Below are 20,885 nucleotides of genomic sequence, written 5' to 3'. Positions count from 1 at the left end.
GACTTCCTTTGTCAACCACTGTGGCCCCTTTCCCCCCCCTTTGAATCCTTCCTTCTCTGGGGGATGAACTGATTTTGCACCTTGTGCATTATTCCCAAGAATACCTGCCACTGCTGTTCCACTGTCTTTTCTGCTAGGCTATCCGTCCAGTCAACTTTGGCCAGCTCCTCCCTCATGGCTCCATAGTTTCCCCTGTTCATCTGCAACACTGACACCTCCGAGCTGCCCTTATCCTTCTCAAATTGCAGATAAAAGCTTATCATATTGTGATCACTACCTCCTAATAGCTCCTTTACTGCGAGATCGCTTATCAAATCCTGTTCATTACATAGCACTAAATCCAGAATAGTCTTGTCCCTGGTCGGCTCTCGTACAAGCTGTTCCAAGAATGCATCCCGTAGGCACTCTACAAATTCCCTATCCTGTGGTCCAGCACCGACATGATTCTCCCAGTTCACCTGCATGTTGAAATCCCCCATAACTACTGCGACATTACCTTTGCCACATGCCAATGTTAACTCCCTATTCAACTTGCACCCAATATCCATGCTACTGTTTGGTGGCCTGTAGACAACACCCATTTGGGTCCTTTTGCCCTTACTGTTCCTCAGTTCTATCCACACAGACTCTACTTCTCCTGACCCTATGTCCCCCCTTGCAAAGGACTGAATCTCATTCCTCACCAACAGGGCCACCCCACCCCCTCTGCCCACATTTCTGTCCCTACGATAGCACGTATACCCTTGTACATTCATTTCCCAGGTCTGATCTCCCTGCAGCCATGTCTCCGTTATCCCAACAACATCACAGTTACCCATTCGCACCTGGGCTTCAAGCTCATCCGCCTTATTTCTGACACTTGGTGCATTCAGATATAGAATTTTTAACCCATTTCTCCTCTCTCTGTTTGAATCGCTGCCTATTGTGCTTAACCCAGCACCCCGAACTCCTCCTCACATCTGTTCTAAACAGTCACCCTTCAACTTTGAGGCTGTGCCCTCTAGTTCTGGATACTCCCACAAGAGGAAACATCCTCTCCACATTCAATCTCTCTACTCCTTTCAACATTTGGTAGGTTTAAGGCCATAAGATATAGAAGCAGAAGTAGGCCATTCGGCTCACAGAGTCTGCTCCACCATTCAATCATGGCTGATCCAATTCTTCCAGTCATCCTAACTCCACTGCTTTCTCCCCATACCCTTTGATGCCCTGGGTAATCTCTGCCTTAAATGCACCCAATGACTTGGCCTCCTCAGAAGCTCGTGGCAACAAATTCCACAGATTTACCACCCTCTGACTAAAGTAATTTCCCCAAATCTCTGTTTTAAATAGACGTCCTTCAATCCTGAAGTCGTGCCCTCTAGTTGTAGACTCCCCTCCCATGGGAAATCCCTTAGTCATATCTAATCTGTTCAGGCCTTTTGACAGTTGGAATGCACAAAGAAGAACAAAAAACAATACAGAATAGTACAGGCCATTTGGCCCACAATGTTGTGCCGACCCTTAAACCCTGCCCCCACATATAACCCTCCACCTTAAATTCCTCCATATACCTGTCTAGTATACTCTTAAATTTCACTAGTGTATCTGCCTTCACCACTGACTCAGGCAGGGCATTACACCAACCACTCTCTGAGTGAAAAACCTTCCTCTAATATCCCCCTTGAACTTTCCTCCCCTTACCTTAAAGCCATGACCTCTTGTATTGAGCAGTGATGCCCTGGGGAAGAGGCACTGCCTGTCCACTCTATCTATTCCTCTTAATATCTTGTATACCTCTATCATGTCTCCTCTCATCCCCCTTCTCTCCAGAGAGTAAAGCCCCAGCTCCCTTAATCTCTGATCATAATGCATACTCTCTAAACCAGGCAGCATCCTGGTAAATCTCCTGTGTACCCTTTCCAATGCTTCCACATCCTTCCAAAAGTGAGGCAACCAGAACTGGACACAGTAATCTAAGTGTGGCCTAACCAGAGTTTTATAGAGCTGCATCATTACCCCGCGACTCTTAAACTCTATCCCTCGACTTATGAAAGCTTACATTCCATAAGCTTTCTTAACTAATCTATCTACCCATGAGGCAACTTTCAGGAATCTGTGGACATGTACCCCCAGATCCCTCTGCTCCTCCACACTCCCAAGAATCCTGCCATTTATTTTGTACTCTGCCTTGGTGTTTGTCCTTCCAAAGTGTACCATCTCACACTTCTCTGGGTTGAACTCCATCTGCCACTTCTCAGCTCACTTCTGCATCCTATCAATGTCTCTCTGCAATTTTCAACAATCCTCAACACTATCCACAACACCACCAGCCTTTGTGTTGTCTGCAAACTTGCCAAACCACCCTTCTAACAACCATATAACAATTACAGCATGGAAACAGGCCATCTCGGCCCTTCTAGTCCATGCCGAACGCTCACTCTCACTTAGTCCCACCGATCTGCACTCAGCCCATAACCCTCCATTCCTTTCCTGTCCATATATCTATCCAATTTTACTTTAACTGACAATACCGAACCTGCCTCTACCACTTCTACTGGAAGCTCGTTCCACACAGCTACCACTCTCTGAGTAAAGAAATTCCCCCTCGTGTTACCCTTAAACTTTTGCCCCCTAACTCTCAACTCATGTTCTCTTGTTTGAATCTTCCCTACTGTCAATGGAAAACGCCTATCCACGTCAACTCTATCTATCACCATCATAATTTTAAATACCTCTATCAAGACCCCCCTCAACCTTCTACGCTCCAAAGAATAAAGACCTAACTTGTTCAACCTTTCTCTGTAACTTAGGTGCTGAAATCCAGGTAACATTCTAGTAAATCTTCTCTGTACTCTCTCTATTTTGTTGACATCTTTTCTATAATCTGGTGACCAGAACTGTATCCAATACTCCAAATTTGGCCTTAACAATGCCTTGTACAATTTTAACATTACATCCCAACTCCTATACTCAATGCTCTGATTTACAAAGGCCAGCATACCAAAAGTTTTCTTCACCACCCTATCCTCATGAGATTCCACCTTCAGAGAACTATGCACCATTATTCCTAGATCACTCTGTTCTGCTGCATTCTTCAATGCCCTACCATTTACCATGTATGTCCTATTTGGATTATTCCTACCAAAATGTAGCACCTCACACTTATCAGCATTAAACTCCATCTGCCATCGATCAGCCCACTCTTCTAACTGGCCTAAATCTCTCTGCAAGCTTTGAAAACCTACTTCATTATCCACAACGCCACCTACCTTAGTATCATCTGCACACTTACTAATCCAATTTACCACCCCATCATCCAGATCATTAATATTTATGACAAACAACATTGGACCCAGTACAGATCCCTGAGGCACACCACTAGTCACCGGCCTCCAACCTGACAAACAGTTATACTCCACTACTCTCTGGCATCTCCCATACAGTCACTGTTGAATCCATTTTACTACTTCAATATTAATACCTAACGATTGAACCTTCCTAACTAACCTTCCGTATGGAACCTTGTCAGAGGCCTTGCTGAAGTCCATATAGACAACATCCACTGCTTTATCCTCATCAACTTTCCTCGTAACCTCTTAAAAAAATTCAGTAAGATTTGTCAAACATGACCTTCCACGCATAAATCCATGCTGACTATTCCTAATCAGACCCTGTCTATTCAGATAATTATATATACCATCTCTAAGAATACTTTCCATTAATTTACCCACCACTGACGTCAAATTGACAGGCCTATGATTGCTAGGTTTACTCTTAGAACCCTTTTTAAACAATGGAACCACATGAGCAATACGCCAATCCTCCGGCACCGTCCCCATTTCTAATGACATTTGAAATACTTCTGTCAGAGCCCCTGCTATTTCTACCCTAACTTCCCTCAAGGTCTTAGGGAATATCCTGTCAGGACCCAGAGATTTATCCACTTTTATATTCCTTAAAAGTGCCAGTACTTCCTCCTCTTCAGTTGTCATAGTTTCCATAACTTCCCTACTTCCTACCTGTGGCCATCAAACTTTACAACTCCTCCCTCAGAGTATCAGACACCCTGAGCCAATAGGCTGGTCCTGGACTTATTTCCACTTGGCATGATTAACTTATTATTATTTAATTATTTATGGTTTTATATTGCTATATTTCTTCACTATTCTTGGCTGGTGCGGCTGTAAGGAAACCCAATTTCCCCTCCAGAGCAATAAAGTATGTCTGTCTGGCTGTACTTGTTACCCTTGCCTTACACAATTCAATATCCTTCTCCTTAGTGAATACCAAAGAAAAGAAATTGTTGAAAATCTCCCCCATCTCTTTCGGCTCCACACATAGCTGTCCTCTCTGCTTCTCTAAGGGACCAAGTTTATCCCTCACTATCCTTTTGCTATTAATATAACTGTAGAAACCCTTCGGATTTATTTTCACCTTACTTGCCAAAGCAACCTCATATCTTCTTTTAGCTTTTCTAATTTCTTTCTTAAGATTCTTCTTACATTCTTTATATTCCTCGAGCACCTCATTTACTCCATGCTGTCTATATTTATTATAGATCTCCCTCTTTTTCCAAATAATAATAACAGGGTTATTAATAACAGGAATAATAACAGGGTTGTCATGGTGGGAGATTTTAATTTCCCAAATATCGACTGGCATCTCCCAAGAGCAAGCGTTTAGATGGGGTGGAGTTTGTTAGGTGTGTTTAGGAAGGTTTCTGGACACAATATGTAGATAAGCCTACAAGAGGAGAGGCTGTTCTTGATCTGGTTATTAGGAAAGGAACCTGGTCAGGTGTCAGGTGTCTCAATGGGAGAGCACTTCAGAGATAGTGATCACAATTCTATCTCCTTTACAATAGCACTGGAGAGGGATAGGAACAGACAAGTTATGAAAGCGTTTAATTGGAGTAAGGGGAAATATGAAGCTATCAGGCAGGAACTTGGAAGCATTAATTTGGAACAGATATTCTCAGGTAAATGTATGGCAGAAATGTGATAAACGTTCAGGGGGTATTTGCTTGGAGTTCTGCATAAGTACGCTCCAATGAGACAGGTGAAGGATGGTAAGGTACAGGAACCTTATTGTGTGCAGTTTTGGTCACTGAATTACAAGAAGGATATTAATAAGGTTGAAAGAGTGCAGGGAAGGTTTACAAGGATGTTGCCGGGACTTGAGAAACTGAGTTACAGAGAAAGGTTGAACAGGTTAGGACCTTATTCCCTGGAGCGTAGAAGAATGAGGGGAGACTTGATAGAGGTATATAAAATTATGATAGGTATAGATAGAGTGAATGCAAGCAGGCTTTTTCCACTGAGGCTAGGGGAGGAAAAAAAAACAGAGGACATGGGTTAAGGGTGAAGGGGGAAAAGTTTAAAGGGAACATTAGGGGGGGGCTTCTTCACACAGAGTGGTGGGAGTGTGGAATGAGCTGCCAGATGAAGTGGTAAATAGGAGCTCAGTTTAAACATTTAAGAAAAACTTGGATAGGTAAATGGATGAGAGATGTATGGAGGGATATGGGCCAGGTGCAGGTCAGTGTGACTAGGCAGAAAAATGGTTCGGCACAGCCAAGAAGGGCCAAAAGGTCTGTTTCTGTGCTGTAATGTTCTATGGTTCTAAACCATGGTGTACAAAGGGTGTTGAAAATCTAATCAAGAAGAAAAGAAAAACTTCCGAAAGGTTCAAAAAACTAGTTAATGATAGAGATCTAGAAGATTACAAAGCTAGCAGGAAGGAGCTTACGAATGAAAGTAGGAGAGCCAGAAGGGGCCATGAGAAGGCCTTGGCGAGCAGGATTAAGGAAAACCCCAAGGCATTCTATAGGTATGTGAAGGTATAGGTATAGGAAGAGCAAGAGGATAAGACAAAGGAACACATACCAATCAGAGGAATCAGAAATGGAGAGTGTGAGCCATTTCAAGTTCCTGGGTTAAGATCTCCGAAGATCTAACCTGGTTCCAACATATCAATGCAGTTATAAAGAAGGCAACACAACAGCTATTCTTCATTTGGAGTTTGAAGAAGATTTAGTATGTCAACAAATACATTCAAAAACTTCCATAGATGTACCGAGGAGATCATTCTGACTGGCTGTATCACTGCTTGGTATGGTGGGGGGCTACTGAACAGGACTGAAAGAAACTGCAGAGGGTTGTAGATTTAGTCGGTTCTATCTTGGGTACAAGCCTACTAAGTACCCACGACATCTTCAAGGAGAGGCGTCTCAGAAAAGCAGCGTCCATTATTAAGGACCTCTAGCACCCAGGGCATGCCCTTTTCTCACTGTTACCATCAGGTAGGAAGTACAGAAGCCTGAAGGCACACACTCAGTGATTCAGGAACAGCTTCTTCCACTCTGACAGACATACTTTATTAATCCCGAGGGAAACTGGGTTTCATTACAGTCGCACCAACCAAGAATAGTGTAGGAATATAGCAATATAAAGCCATAAATAATTAAATAATAAGTAATAATAGGTAAATTATGCCAAGTGGAAATAAGTCCAGGACCAGCCTATTGACTCAGGGTGTCTGACACTCCGAGGGAGGAGTTGTAAAGTTTGATGGCCACAGGGAGGAATGACTTCCTGTGATGCTCAGTGTTGCATCTCAGTGGAATGAGTCTCTGGCTGAATGTACTCCTGTGCCTAACCAGTACATTATGGAGTGGATGGGAGACATTGTCCAAGATGACATGCAACTTGGACAGCATCCTCTTTTTAGACACCACAGTCTGAGTGTCCAATTCCACCCCCACAACATCACTGGCCTTATGAATGAGTTTGTTGATTCTGTTGGTGTCTGCTGCCCTCAGCCTGCTGCTCCAGCACACAACAGCAAACATGATAGCACAGGCCACCACAGACTCGTAGAACATCCTCAGCATCGTCCGGCAGATGTTAAAGATAGATAGATAGATACTTTATTCATCCCCATGGGGAAATTCAACTTTTTTTCCAATGTCCCATACACTTGTTGTAGCAAAACTAATAACATACAATACTTAACTCAGTAAAAAAAATATGATATGCATCTAAATCACTATCTCAAAAAGCATTAATAATAGCTTTTAAAAAGTTCTTAAGTCCTGGCGGTTGAATTGTAAAGCCTAATGGCATTGGGGAGTATTGACCTCTTCATCCTGTCTGAGGAGCATTGCATCGATAGTAACCTGTCGCTGAAACTGCTTCTCTGTCTCTGGATGGTGCTATGTAGAGGATGTTCAGAGTTTTCCATAATTGACCGTAGCCTACTCAGCGCCCTTCGCTCAGCTACCGATGTTAAACTCTCCAGTACTTTGCCCACGACAGAGCCCGCCTTCCTTACCAGCTTATTAAGACGTGAGGCGTCCCTCTTCTTAATGCTTCCTCCCCAACACGCCACCACAAAGAAGAGGGCGCTCTCCACAACTGACCTATAGAACATCTTCAGCATCTCACTACAGATATTGCATGACGCCAACCTTCTAAGGAAGTACAGTCGACTCTGTGCCTTCCTGCACAAGGCATCTGTGTTGGCAGTCCAGTCTAGCTTCTCGTCTAACTGTACTCCCAGATACTTGTAGGTCTTAACCTGCTCCACACATTCTCCATTAATGATCACTGGCTCCATATGAGGCCTAGATCTCCTAAAGTCCACCACCATCTCCTTGGTCTTGGTGATATTGAGACGCAGGTAGTTTGAGTTGCACCATATCACAAAGTCCTGTATCAGTTTCCTATACTCCTCCTCCTGTCCATTCCTGACACACCCCACTATGGCCGTGTCATCAGCGAACTTCTGCACATGGCAGGACTCCGAGTTATATTGGAAGTCTGATGTGTACAGGGTGAACAGGACCGGAGAGAGTACGGTTCCCTGCGGCGCTCCTGTGCTGCTGACCACCGTGTCAGACCTACAGTCTCCCAACCGCACATACTGAGGTCTATCTGTCAAGTAGTCCACTATCCAATCCACCATGTGAGAGTCTACTCCCATCTCCGTTAGTTTGTGCCTTAAGATCTTGGGCTGGATGGTGTTAAAGGCACTAGAGAAGTCAAGGAATGTAATCCTCACAGCACAACTGGCCCCATCTAGGTGAGAGAGTGATTTGTGCAGCAAATACATGATAGCATCCTCCACTCCCACCTTCTCCTTATACGCAAACTGAAGAGGATCCTGGGCGTGCCTGGTTTGTGGCCTCAGATTCTGTATTATCAGCCGCTCCATGGTCTTCATCACGTGCGACGTCAAGGCAACAGGTCTGAAGTCATTCAACTCCTTTGGTTGTGGTTTCTTCGGTACCGGGACAATACAGGATGTTTTCCACTGTCTGGGTACTCTTCTCTGCTCCAGGCTCATGTTGAAGATGCGCTGTAGTGGTTCTCCCAGCTCAGTCGCACAGGCCCTCAGTAATCGTGGGGAAACTCCATCCGGTCCAGCCGCCTTGCTGGTACAGATCTTCCTCAGTTGACCTTCCACCTGTGCAGCCGTAATCCTGGGCATGGGCAAGGTCTCCTGTGAGTGGCTATTTTCCTGTGAGGGAAGTAAGCCTGGTGTGGATTTCTGCGGTGAGGATGAGATTGAGCTGTCGAACCTGTTGAAGAAGTTGTTCAGCTGGTTCGCTTTCTCCACATCTCCACTTATGTTCGCCCCCCGCTTTGCACCGCATCCGGTGATGATCTTCATCCCATCCCACACCTCCTTCATGCTTTTTTTCTGCAGACCTCTTTTTTTCTGCAGACCTCAGTCTCCTCAGGAAGTAGAGACGGCTCTGACCCTTCTTGTAGACAGCCTCAGTGTTCTTTGACCAGTTCAGTTTATTGTCAATTCATATCCCCAGGTATTTGTAATCCTTCACTATGTCCACACTGACCCCTTGGATGGAAACAGGGGTCACTTAGCCCTCCTCAGGTCCACCAACAGCTCCTTAGTCTTTTTCACATTAAGCTGCAGATGATTCTGCTCACACCATGTGACAAAGTTTCCCACCGTAGCCCTGTACTCAGCCTCATCTCCCTTGCTGATGCATCCAACAATGGCAGAGTCATCAGAAAACTTCTGAAGATGGCAAGACTCTGTGCAGTAGTTGAAGTCCAAAGTGTAGATGGTGAAGAGAAAGGCAGACAGGACAGTCCCCTGTGGAGCCCCAGTGCTGCTGACCACTCTGTCTGACACACAGTGTTGCAAGCGCACGTACTGTGGTCTGCCAGTCAGGTAATCAATAATCCATGACACCAGGGAAGCATCCACCTGCATCACTGTCAGCTTCTCACCCAGCAGAGCAGGGCGGATGGTGTTGGACGCACTGGAGAAGTAAAAAAACATGACCCTCACAATGCTCGCCGGCTTGTCCAGGTGGGCGTAGACACGGTTCAGCAGGTAGACGACAGCACCCTCAACTCCTAGTCGGGGCTGGTAGGCGAACTGCCATAGAAACATAAAAAACCTACAGCACAATACAGGCCCTTCGGCCCACAAAGTTTTGCCGAACATGTCTCTACCTTAGAAATTAGGCTTACCTATAAGTCCTCTATTTTACTAAGCTCCATGTATCTATCTAAAAGTTTCTTAAAGGACCCTATCATATCCGCCTCCAGCACCATTGCCAGCAGCCCATTCCATGCACTCACCACTCTGAGTACAAAATTTACCCCTAACATCTCTTCTGTACCTACTCCCCAGCACCTTAAACCTGTGTCCTCCTGTGGTAATCATTTCAGCTCTGGGAAAAAGCCTCTGACTATCCACACGATCAATGCCTCTCATCATCTTATACACCTCTATCAGGTCACCTCTCATCCTCCTTCACTCCAAAGAGAAAAGGCCGAGTTCACTCAACCTATTCTCAGGCATGCTCCCCAATCCAGGAAACATCCTTGTAAATCTTCTCTGGACCCTTTCTATGGCTTCCACATCTTTCCTGTAGTTAAGTGACCAGAACTGAGCACAGTACTCCAAGTGGGGTCTGACCAGGGTCCTATATACCTGCAACATTCCCTCTCCACTCCTAAATTCAATTCCATAATTGATGAAGGCCAATACACCATACGGCTTCCTAACCACATAGTCAACCTGCGCAGCTGCTTTGAGCATCCTATGGACTCAGACCCCAAGATCCCTCTGATCTTCCACACTGCCAAGAGTTTTACCATTAACACTTATTCTGCCATCATATTTGACCTACCGAAATGAACCACTTCACACTTATCTGGGTTGAACTCCATCTGCCACTTCTCAGCCCAGTTTTGCATCCTATCAATGTCCTGCTGTAACTTCTGGCAGCCCTCCACACTATCCAGAACACCTCCAACCTGAGTGTCATCAGCAAACTTACTAACCCATCCCTCCACTTCCTCATCCAGGTCATTTATAAAAATCATGAAGAGTAAGGGTCTCAGAACACATCCCTGAGGCACCTCCACTGGTGACCGACCTCCATGCAGAATATGACCTGTCTACAGCCACTCTTTGCCTTCTGTGGGCAAGCCAGTTCTGGATCCACACAGCAATGTCCCCTTGGATCCCATGCCTCCTTACTTTCTCAATAAGCCTTGTATGGGTTACCTTATCAAATGCCTTGCTGAAATCCATATACACTACATCTACCGCTCTTCCTTCATCAATGTGTTTAGTCACATCCTCAAAAAATTCAATCAGGCTCATAGGGCACGACCTGCCTTTGACAAAGCCATGCTCACTACTCCTAGTCATATTATATCTCTACAAATGTACATAAATCCTACCTCTCAGGATCTTCATCATCCTCCCTCACCTCCCACAGTAGCCTGGGGTACATCTCATCTGATCCCGGATGAGATGTACCAACTTGATGCTTTCCAAAAGCTCCAGCACATCCTCTTAATATGTACATGCTCAAGCTTTTCAGTCCACTGCAAGTCATCACCAAGATCCTTTTCCGTACTGAATACTGAAGTAAAGTATTCATTAAGTACATCTGCCATTTTCTCTAGTTCCATACACACTTTCCCACTGTCCCACTCGCTAGGTCCTATTCTTTCACATCTTATCCTCTTGCTCTTCACATACTTGTAGAATGCCTTGGGGTTTTCCTTAATCTTGCCCCCACAAGGTCTTCTCATGGCCCCTTCTGGCTCTCCTAATTTTCTTCTTAAACTCCTTTCTGTTAGCCTTATAATATTCTAGATCTCTAATATTACCTAGCTCTCTGAACATTTTGTAAGCTTTTCTTTTCTCCTTGATTAGATTTACTGCAGCCTTTGTACACTACGGTTCCTGTACCCTACCATAACTTCCCTGTCTCATTGGAACGTACCTATGCAGAACTCCATACAAATAACCCCTAAACATTTGCCACATTTCTTCCATACCTTTCCCTGAGAACATCCTGACAAACCTTATTGAATTTTTTGAAGTAGTTACGAGGAATGTTGACGAGGGTAAGGCAGTGGATGTAGTCTATATGGACTTCAGCAAGGCCTTTGACAAAGTTCCACATGGAAGGTTAGTTAAGAAGGTTCAGTCGTTAGGTATTAATGCTGGAGTAATAAAATGGATTCAACAGTGGCTAGATGGGAGATGCCAGAGAGTAGTGGTGGATAATTGTTTATCGGGATGGAGGCCGGTGACTAGCGGGGTGCCTCAGGGATCTGTTTTGGGCCCAATGTTGTTTGTAATATACATAAATGATCTGGATGATGGGGTGGTAAATTGGATTAGTAAGTATGCCGATGATACTAAGGTAGGAGGTGTTGTGGATAATGAGGTGGGTTTTCAAAGCTTGCAGGGAGATTTATGCCGGTTAGAAGAATGGGCTGAACGTTGGCAGATGGAGTCTTAATGCTGAGAAGTGTGAGGTTCTACATTTGGCAGGAATAATCCAAATAGAACATACAGGGTAAATGGTAGGGCATTGAGGAATGCAGTGGAACAGAGAGATCTAGGAATAACAGTGCATAGTTCCCTGAAGGTGGAGTCTCATGTAGATAGGGTGGTGAAGAAGGCTTTTGGAACGCTGGCCTTTATAAATCAGAGCATTGAGTACAGAAGTTGGGATGTAATGTTAAAAGTGTACAAGGCATTGGTAAGGCCAAATTTGGAATATTGTGTACAGTTCTGGTCACCGAATTATAGGAAAGATATCAATAAATTAGAGAGAGTGCAGAGACGATTTACTAGGATGTTACCTGGGTTTCAGCACTTAAGTTACAGAGAAAGGTTGAACAAGTTAGGTCTCTATTCATTGGAGCGTACGTAGAAGGTTGAGGGGGGATTTGATCGAGGTATTTAAAATGTTGAGAGGGATAGATAGAGTTGACGTGAATAGGCTGTTTCCATTGAGAGTAGGGGAGATTCAAACGAGAGGACATGATTTGAGAGTTAGGGGGCAAAAGTTTAAGGGAAACACGAGGGGGTATTTCTTTACTCAGAGAGTGATAGCTGTGTGGAATGAGCTTCCTGTAGAAGTAGTAGAGGCCAGTTCAGTTGTGTCATTTAAGGTAAAATTAGATAGGTATATGGACAGGAAAGGAGTGGAGGGTTATGGGCTGAGTGCGGGTAGGTGGGACTAGGTGAGATTAAGAGTTCGGCACGGACTAGGAGGGCCGGAATGGCCTGTTTCCGTGCTGTGATTGTTATATGGTTATATGGTTATCTGTTCCCAATTTAAGCTTCCAAGTTCCTGCCTGATAGCCTCATTATTCCCCTTACTCCAATTAAATGCTTTTCTAACTTGTCTGTTCCTATCTCTCTCCAATGCTATTGTAAAGGAGATAGAATTATGATCACTATCTCCAAAATGCTCTCCCACTGAGAGATCTGACACCTGACCAGGTTCATTTCTCAATACCAAATCAAGTATAGTCTCTCCTCTTGTATGCTTATCTACATATTGTGTCAAGAAACCTTCCTGCACACACCTAACAAACTCCACCCCATCTAAACCCCTTGCTCTAGGGAGATGCCAATCGATATTTGGGAAATTAAAATCTCCCACCACGACAACTTTACAGGATCTTACACCTTTCCAGGATCTGTTTCTCTATCTGCTCAATATTCCTGTTACTATTAAGTGGCCAATAAAAAACACCCAGTAGTGAAATTGACCCCTTCCTGTTCCTAACCTCCACCCACAGAGAGCTTAGAGCTTGGATCAGTACTTGGAGCTATGATGTAGTGGCCATTACAGAGACTTGGATAGCTCAAGGGTTGGAATGGTTACTTCAAGTGCCAGGTTTTAGATGTTTCAGAAAGGACAGGGAGGGAGGCAAAAGAGGTGGGGCATGGCACTGTTGATCAGAGGTCAATGGCTGCAGACATCCGCTTTGTTCACAATACTCCTTGCATTAAAATAGACACATTTCAAACCATCCATCTGAGCGCGTCCCTTCTCCATCACCTGCCTATCTTTCCTCACACTGTCTCCAAGCTTTCTCTATTTGTGAGCCAACCTCCTCTTCCCCAGTCTCTTCAGTTTGGTTCCCACCCCCCAACAATTCTAGTTTAAACTCTACCCAGTAGCCTTAGCAAACCTTCCCACCAGGATACTGGTCCCCCCGGGATTCAAGTGAAACCTGTCCTTTTTGTACAGGTCACAGCTGCCCCAAAATAGGTTCCAATGAACCAGAAATCTGAATCCCTGCCCCCTGCTCCATCCCTCAGCCATGCATATATCCTCCACTTCATTCTATTCCTATACTCACTGTCGCGTGGCAGAGGCAGTAATCCTGAGATTACTACCTTTGCAGTCCTGCTTCTCAACTTCCTTCCTAACTCCCTGTAGTCTTTTTTCAGGACCTCTTCCCTTTTCCTACCTATGTCATTGGTACCAATATGTATCACGACCTCTGGCTGTTCTCCCTCCCACTGCAGGATATTGTGGATGCGATCTGAAACGTCCCAGACTCTGGCACCTGGGAGACAAACTACCATCCAAGTTTCTTTCCTTCATCCACAGAATCGCCTGTCTGATCCCTTAACTATAGAGTCCCCTATCACCACTGCCTTTCTCTTCCTTCCCTTACCATTCTGAGCCACAGGGCCGGACTCTGTGCCAAAGGTACAGCCACTGTTGCTTCACCCAGGTAGGCTGACCCCACCACCCCCCGCAGTACTCTCTAGTACCTTACTTTTCCCCTTTCCTCTCCTGACTGTTACCCACTTGTCTGTCTCCCGTGGCCCCAGTGTGACCACGTGCCTATAACTCCTTTCTATCACCTCCTCGCTCTCCCTGACCAGACGAAGGTCATTGAGCTGCAACTCCAGTTCCCTAACGTGGTCCCTTAGGAGCTGCAGCTTGACACTCCGGGTGCAGATATGGCTGTCCAGGAGGCCGGGAGAATCCAGGACTTCCCACGTCTGAACACTAAGCACAGAATACCAGCCTCACACACATACTTCCTTTCCGCAATTAACACAGGTAAACCTACCTCACCTCGTCCTATTACCACCTAAGCCCGTTGAGCCAAAGTCCTATCACTCTGCTACCCTCTCACTCCAGTCTTCTTTTTAAACTTTTCCTGCTCTACTGGATGACGTCATGCGCCTGTATGATCAACACGTTTATGTGAGAAGATGAAAAAATGATGACAAAAATAACTTCAGAACTGCCAAATAAATATTTTTTTTCTTGAAAGTCTAAATAAATTCAGCACTTGGAAGCACAGAAATCTCTACTTTGAAAGTACTCACTGTGACAATCTTAATTTGACATCCGATACATTGTACTGCCCCTGAAATGGATGGCTGCAAGAGAAAAAAAAATGCAAATTTTTAAAAAATCATCTCCTGCAATTCATTTATGCTCTCTAAATCAGATGCAGATACTTTCATCTTAATATCCTTAGGAACACTAATTTGGCTGCAACATAATCAAAAATTCATACTTTATTAATTTATTAAAAGCTTTGTTTAATATTTCTCAAGTATGAACTCATTTAAAACCCAATGTCACATTCATTTCAGAGTCTGTTGCAGATTTTGCAAAAGCAAAATTGAAGATTTCTAAATTAAACACAATTTAATTTCCTGATAATATTTCTGGTAATACATGAGACAATGCAGAAATCAGAGATCAGAGGTAACTTGGGAGTCCTCGAGCAGAATTCTTTCAAGGTTAACTTGCAGGTTGAGTCAGTAGAAAGAAAGGAGAACACAATATTAGCATTCATTTCGATTGGATTAGAAAACAAAAGCAAGGATGTATTGCTGAGCTTTAGAAGGCTTTTGTCAGACAACACTTGGAGTATTGAGAGCAGCTTTGGGTCCCTTATCCAAGAAAAGATGTGCTGGCATTGGAGAGGGTCCAGAAGAGATTCACAAGAATGATCCTGGGAATGACAGAGTTAATGTATGACAAACATTCAGTGGCTCACGGCCTGTACTTGCGAGAGTTTAGAAGAATTGGGGTGAATCATTGTGGATAGAGCTAAGGAACTGCAAGGGTAAAAAAAACCATGATGGGACTTGCGTACAGATTCCGAAACAGTAGCAAGGATGTGGTCTACAAATACAATGTGAGACAGAAAATGCATGTCAAAAGGACAATGTTACAATAGTCATGAGGGGATTTCAATATGCAAGTAGACTGGGAAAATCAGGTTGGTGCTGGATTACAAGAGGAGTACACAGCATCAGTGACCAGCTACATCAGCAAGTGCATTGATGATGTTACTCTGTCCAAGACCATCACTATACGTGCCAACCAGAAGCCATGGATGACCGCAGAGGTGCGTACGCTGCTGAGGTCCCACAACTCCGCCTTCAGAGCAGGTAGCTTTAACAACAGCAAGGGCCAAACTGTCCCGAGCCATCAGAGGGGCAAAGCGTGCACATGCCCAGCTAATCCACAGCCACTTCCAGGACAGCGGCAACACGCGGCGCATGTGGAAGGGCATCCAGGACATCACCAATTACAAGACAACATCACCTGACTGTGCAGGTGATGCCTCCCTCCCAAATAAGTTGAATAACTTCTACGCCCGGTTTGAGGCGGAAAATGACGTGGCAGCGAGTAAGTCCACCCCTCCTATGAATGACCAGGTGCTGTGTTTCTCTGTGGCCGACGTGAGAAGAACCCTGTGCAGGGTCAACCCACGGAAGGCTGCTGGACCAGACAACATCCCTGGTAGAGTGCTCAGAGGATGTGCAGACTAGCTAGCAGATGTTCTCACTGGCATCTTCAACATCTCCCTGAGCAGCGCCACCATTCCAACGTGCTTCAAGGCCGCCACCATCATCCACATGCTGAAGAAGTCTTCAGTGTCCTCCCTAAATGACTACCGTCCCGTTGCACTTACATCCATCATCATGAAGTGTTTCGAGAGGCTCATCATGAGGCATATCAAGACCCTGCTGCCCCCCTCACTGGACCCCCTGCAGTTTGCGTACCCTCCCAACCACTCAACAGATGACGCCATTGCCACCACCCTCCACCTGGCTCTAACCTACCTGGACAAAAAAGACACATACGTTCGGATGCTGTTCATAGACTTTAGTTCAGTATTCAACACAATCATCCCTCAGAAACTGATTGGAAAGCTGAGCCTACTGGGCCCGAACAACTCCGTCTGCAACTGGATCCTAGACTTCCTGACTGGGAGACCTCAGTCAGTCCGGATCGGGAGCAGCATCTCCAATATCATCACACTGAGCACAGGGGATCCCCAGGGTTGCGTGCTCAGTCCACTGCTGTTCACTCTGCTGACCCACAACTGTGCTGCAACACACAGCTCGAATCATATCATTAAGTTCGCCGATGACACGACCGTGGTGGGTCTCATCAGCAAGAACGACGAGTCAGCTTACAGAGAGGAGGTGCAGCGGCTAACGGACTGGTGCAGAGCCAACAACCTGTCTCTTAATGTGAACAAAACAAAAGAGATGGTTGTTGACTTCAGGAGGGCACAGAGCGACCACTCCCCGCTAAACATCAATGGCTCCTCGGTAGAGATCGTAAAGAGCTCCAAATTTCTTGGTGTTCACCTGACAGAGAATCTCACCTGGTCCCTCAACACCAGCTCCAGAGCCCAGCAACGTCTCTACTTTTTGCGAAGGCTGAGGAAAGTCCATCTCCCACTCCCCATCCTCATCACATTCTACAGGGGTTGTATTGAGAGTATCCTGAGCAGCTGCATCACTGCCTGGTTCGGAAATTGCATCATCTTGGATCACAAGACCCTGCAGCGGATAGTGAGGTCAGCTGAGAAGATCATCGGGGTCTCTCTTCCCGCCATCATGGACATTTACGCTACACGCTGCATCCGCAAAGGAAACAGCATTATGAAGGACCCCATGCACCCCTCATACAATCTCTTCTTCCTCCTGCTGTCTGGGAAAAGACTCCAAAGCATTTGGGCTCTCACAACCAGACTATATAACAGTTTCTTCCCCCAAGCTATCGGACTCCTCAATACCCGAAGCCTGGATTGACACCTTGCCCTACTGTCCTTTTTATTATTTATTGTAATGCCTGCACTGTTTTTGTGCACTTTATACAGTCCAGTGTAGGTCTGTAGTATAGCTTTCTCTGTGTTTTTTTTTATTACGTAGTTCAGTCTAGTTTTTTGTACTGTGTCATGTAAACCATGGTCCTGAAAAATGTTGTCTCATTTTTACTATGCACTGTACTAGCAGTTATGGTCGAAATGACAATAAAAGTTGACGACTTGACAAGAGGAAGAATTTTCAGAATGCCTACAAGAGAAACAATTAGTGGGAAGTTAGAGAAATGGGAAGCTTTTAAAAAAGAAATTGCAAGGGTAAAAAAATGCATTATGGACATCATAAATAGGCCTCCAAATAGTAGCCTAGATCTGGGGTTAAGATTGCAAAGGGAGCTGGAAAAGGCATGTAATGAGGGTAATGACACAATTGTAATGGAGGACTTCAATATGCAAGGGGATTGGGAAGATCAGGTTGCGCTGGATCACAAGACAGGGAATTTGTTGAATGCCTATGAGATGGCTTTTTAGAGCAGCTTGTGCTTGAGCCTACTCGGTGAAAGGCTATCTAAGATTGTGTTTTCTGTAATAACCCAGATCTTATTAGGGAGTTTAGCATTAAGGAACACTTAGGAGACAGTAATCATAATATGATTGAATTGATACTGCAATTTGAAAGGGAGAAGTATAACTCACATGAATCTATCCCAATGGAATGAATAAAGGGAATTAGAGGCTTGAGAGAGGAGTTTGCCCAGGTGGATCGGAGGAGGATACTGGCGGGGATGACGGCAGAGCAGAGATGCCTGAAGTTTTTGGGAATAGTCCACAAGGTGTAGGACAGACATGTCCTACAAAGGAAGAAGGCTACAAAGAAAAAAAAGTGCTGGGCAAGAAGTTCTTAAGGTGGATAAGTCCACCTGAGGCAGATGGACTACATCACCCTGCTGCAATTTTTTGAGGAAATTACGAGGGTAGACAAAGGAGATATAGTAGATGTGGTGTACTTGGATTTTCAGAAGGCCTTTAACAAAGTGCCGCACATGAGGCTGCTTAGCAAGATAAGAGCCCGTGGAATTACAGGGAAGTTAATAGCATGGGTGGAGCACTGGCTGATCGGCAGAAAACAGAGAGTGGGAATAAAGCGATCCTATTCTGGCTGGTTGCTGATTACCAGTGGAGTTCCTCAGGGGTTGGTGTTGGGACAGCTACTTTTTACAATATATGTCAATGATTTAGACGATGGGATTAATAGATTTGTGGCTAAATTTGCCAATAATACAAGATAGGTGGAGGAGCGGGTAGTGTTGAGAAAATGAGAGAGCCTGCAGAGACTTAGTTAGTTTAGGGGAATGGCCAAAGAAGTGACAAATGAAATAAAATGTTAGGAAGTGTAAGGTCATGCACTTTGGTGGAAGAAATAAATGAGCAGACTGTTATTTAGATGGGGAGCGAATTCAAAATGCAGAGATGCAAATGGACTTGGGAGACTTTGTGCAGGATACCCTAGAGGTTAACCTCCAGGTTGAGTTGGCAATTTTGGCATTCATTTCTTGATGTATAAAATAGAAGAGCAGGGATGTGATGTTGAAGCTCTCTAAGGTACTCGTGAGACAACATGGAGTATTGTGTGCAGTTTTGAGCGTGGCTTATCTTCTCTGTCTCCAGTAGGTCTCAGGGCTACACATGAGGCAACTTAACAAGATAAAATCCTATGACATTGCAGGAAAGATATTGGCAGGGATAGCAGGATGGCTGACAGGCAGGAGTCAGCAAGTGGGAATAAAAGGTGCTAAGATGTGGAGACAGGAGGAGTTCCAGTGACGTCATAGTCCAGAACGGCAGCTTAAGTCAATAGCTCCTCTGGAAAAACATATTTTGCCCCATTAATCCATCAAATATAAGATCTTTCGAAAATATCTGAATTGATAAGGGGGGCAAGAATGGGGAAAAAGAATGGAAATTAAAAAAAGCATCACTGCGGAGCCTGTGGACGAGAGGGGTACAGTGAGCAGCTCTCCTACCCGAACGCATGGTAGCGAGACTGACAACGGGCCTCGTTCAGGCAAAGTGGCAAATATGATCAAAATTCTGGAAGAGATACGGGGATTCCAAAAAGATATAAAACAGCAACTAAATGATATCAAGTCAGAGCTCACCAACGTCAATCAAAAAATAGCGGTGGCAGAGACACAAATTGAGAAGGTGGAAGATTGCGTGCAAAACGTGGAACAGATACTAAGTAAGACGATAAAAATATTAAATCAACAAGAAAGTAAACTGCTTGACCAGGTGGGAAGATCATGGCGGAAAAATATCAGAATATACAACGTTCCCGAAGGAGCGGAGGGTTTGTCTATGATGGAGCTTGTACGAAAGTTGCGGCAGGACGTGCTGGAGATTCCTTCGACTATGGAGCTTGAAATTGAGAGGGCGCATCATGCCCTTGCCCTGAGATCTACTGGAGACAGAGAAGATAAGCCACGCTCAATAGTAATAAGATTCCTTCAATACAATACTAAAGCGGAGATTCTATGAAGGGCCTGGGGAAAGAAGAGGGTGTTTTTGGATGGGAAACTAATATATTTCAATCAAGATTACCCTTCGGCGGTCCTGCAGAAATGTAAAGAATACTCTGAAGTAAAGCAAATATTAAAGCAAGGAAAGATTAGATTCCAAACTCCGTACCCTGCTAAACTGTGAGTGCTTTATGAAGATGGGATCCAACTGTATCAGACAGTGGAAGAGGCGACTACAGACATGAAGGCCAGAGGGTTGCCCATTAGCGTGATCAAACCGAGGGAAAGCCTGGCTGAGCAGTTATCCCATTCTGCTTGGGAAATAGTGAGAGAATCGAGAAAGCAGGGGACAGGAGGAGGGCGAGAGAAGTATAACAGGAAGAGACTGAATTTTTTGAAGACAGCCCTCACCCCTTCCAGAAGAGCCATAAGGTTTGGCTAACTTTAAAAATGTTGATAAGCTAAACTGAAGCAAAAATAGATGGTGCTATACCCATCTCAAGAAATACTTATTATAATGTGGATTTTATATTACTCAATTACTCTTTTTTATTCATACATTCACTCCATTTTCCCCACCTAAATGAGAACATATATATCTGGGAGGAATACACAGGGAAATCTTTCCTGTGTAACGGACATAGATTTGTTCACTTACTTTTATGGGTACTGCAATGGGGGCCCTCACAGGTAGGAGGGGTTATCCCCCACAGCTAGACGTTTCCTCTAGCTCAACCCAGGGTCATCTACTAGAGACCTCAGCCTTGGAATCACACCTTTGTTGCCTTTTTTAAAATTATTATTTGCGTTTCTTGGTTCTTATTTGTTCAGGGAGTAGATACTGCTAATTTCAGCTAATTTCAATAATATATTGACAGATAAATACACATGGCTAAGGACAAAGTAAAATTCATTTCTTTTAATATCAATGGGCTGTTAAATCCAATCAAACGCAGTAAAATTCTATCCAAAATGAAAA

At 44.6% G+C, this 20,885-nt stretch overlaps 1 protein-coding gene across 3 annotated transcripts in view; it reads right to left on the bottom strand.

Annotated features, from left to right (window-relative positions):
- The window catches only part of avl9 (AVL9 homolog (S. cerevisiase)), a 305,466-nt gene that overhangs the window by 25,610 nt on the left and 258,971 nt on the right, over nucleotides 1–20,885 (bottom strand). For all 3 annotated transcript variants that reach the window (XM_073070590.1, XM_073070639.1, XM_073070722.1), the window contains one exon: nucleotides 14,638–14,691. In XM_073070590.1, coding sequence (XP_072926691.1) covers nucleotides 14,638–14,691 — 54 coding nt within the window. The remainder of the gene's footprint in view (nucleotides 1–14,637; nucleotides 14,692–20,885) is intronic.

The sequence above is a fragment of the Hemitrygon akajei genome, chromosome 1 (assembly GCF_048418815.1).
Source record: "Hemitrygon akajei chromosome 1, sHemAka1.3, whole genome shotgun sequence".
Lineage (NCBI taxonomy): Eukaryota > Metazoa > Chordata > Chondrichthyes > Myliobatiformes > Dasyatidae > Hemitrygon > Hemitrygon akajei.
This window is presented reverse-complemented; position numbering and strand designations above follow the sequence as displayed.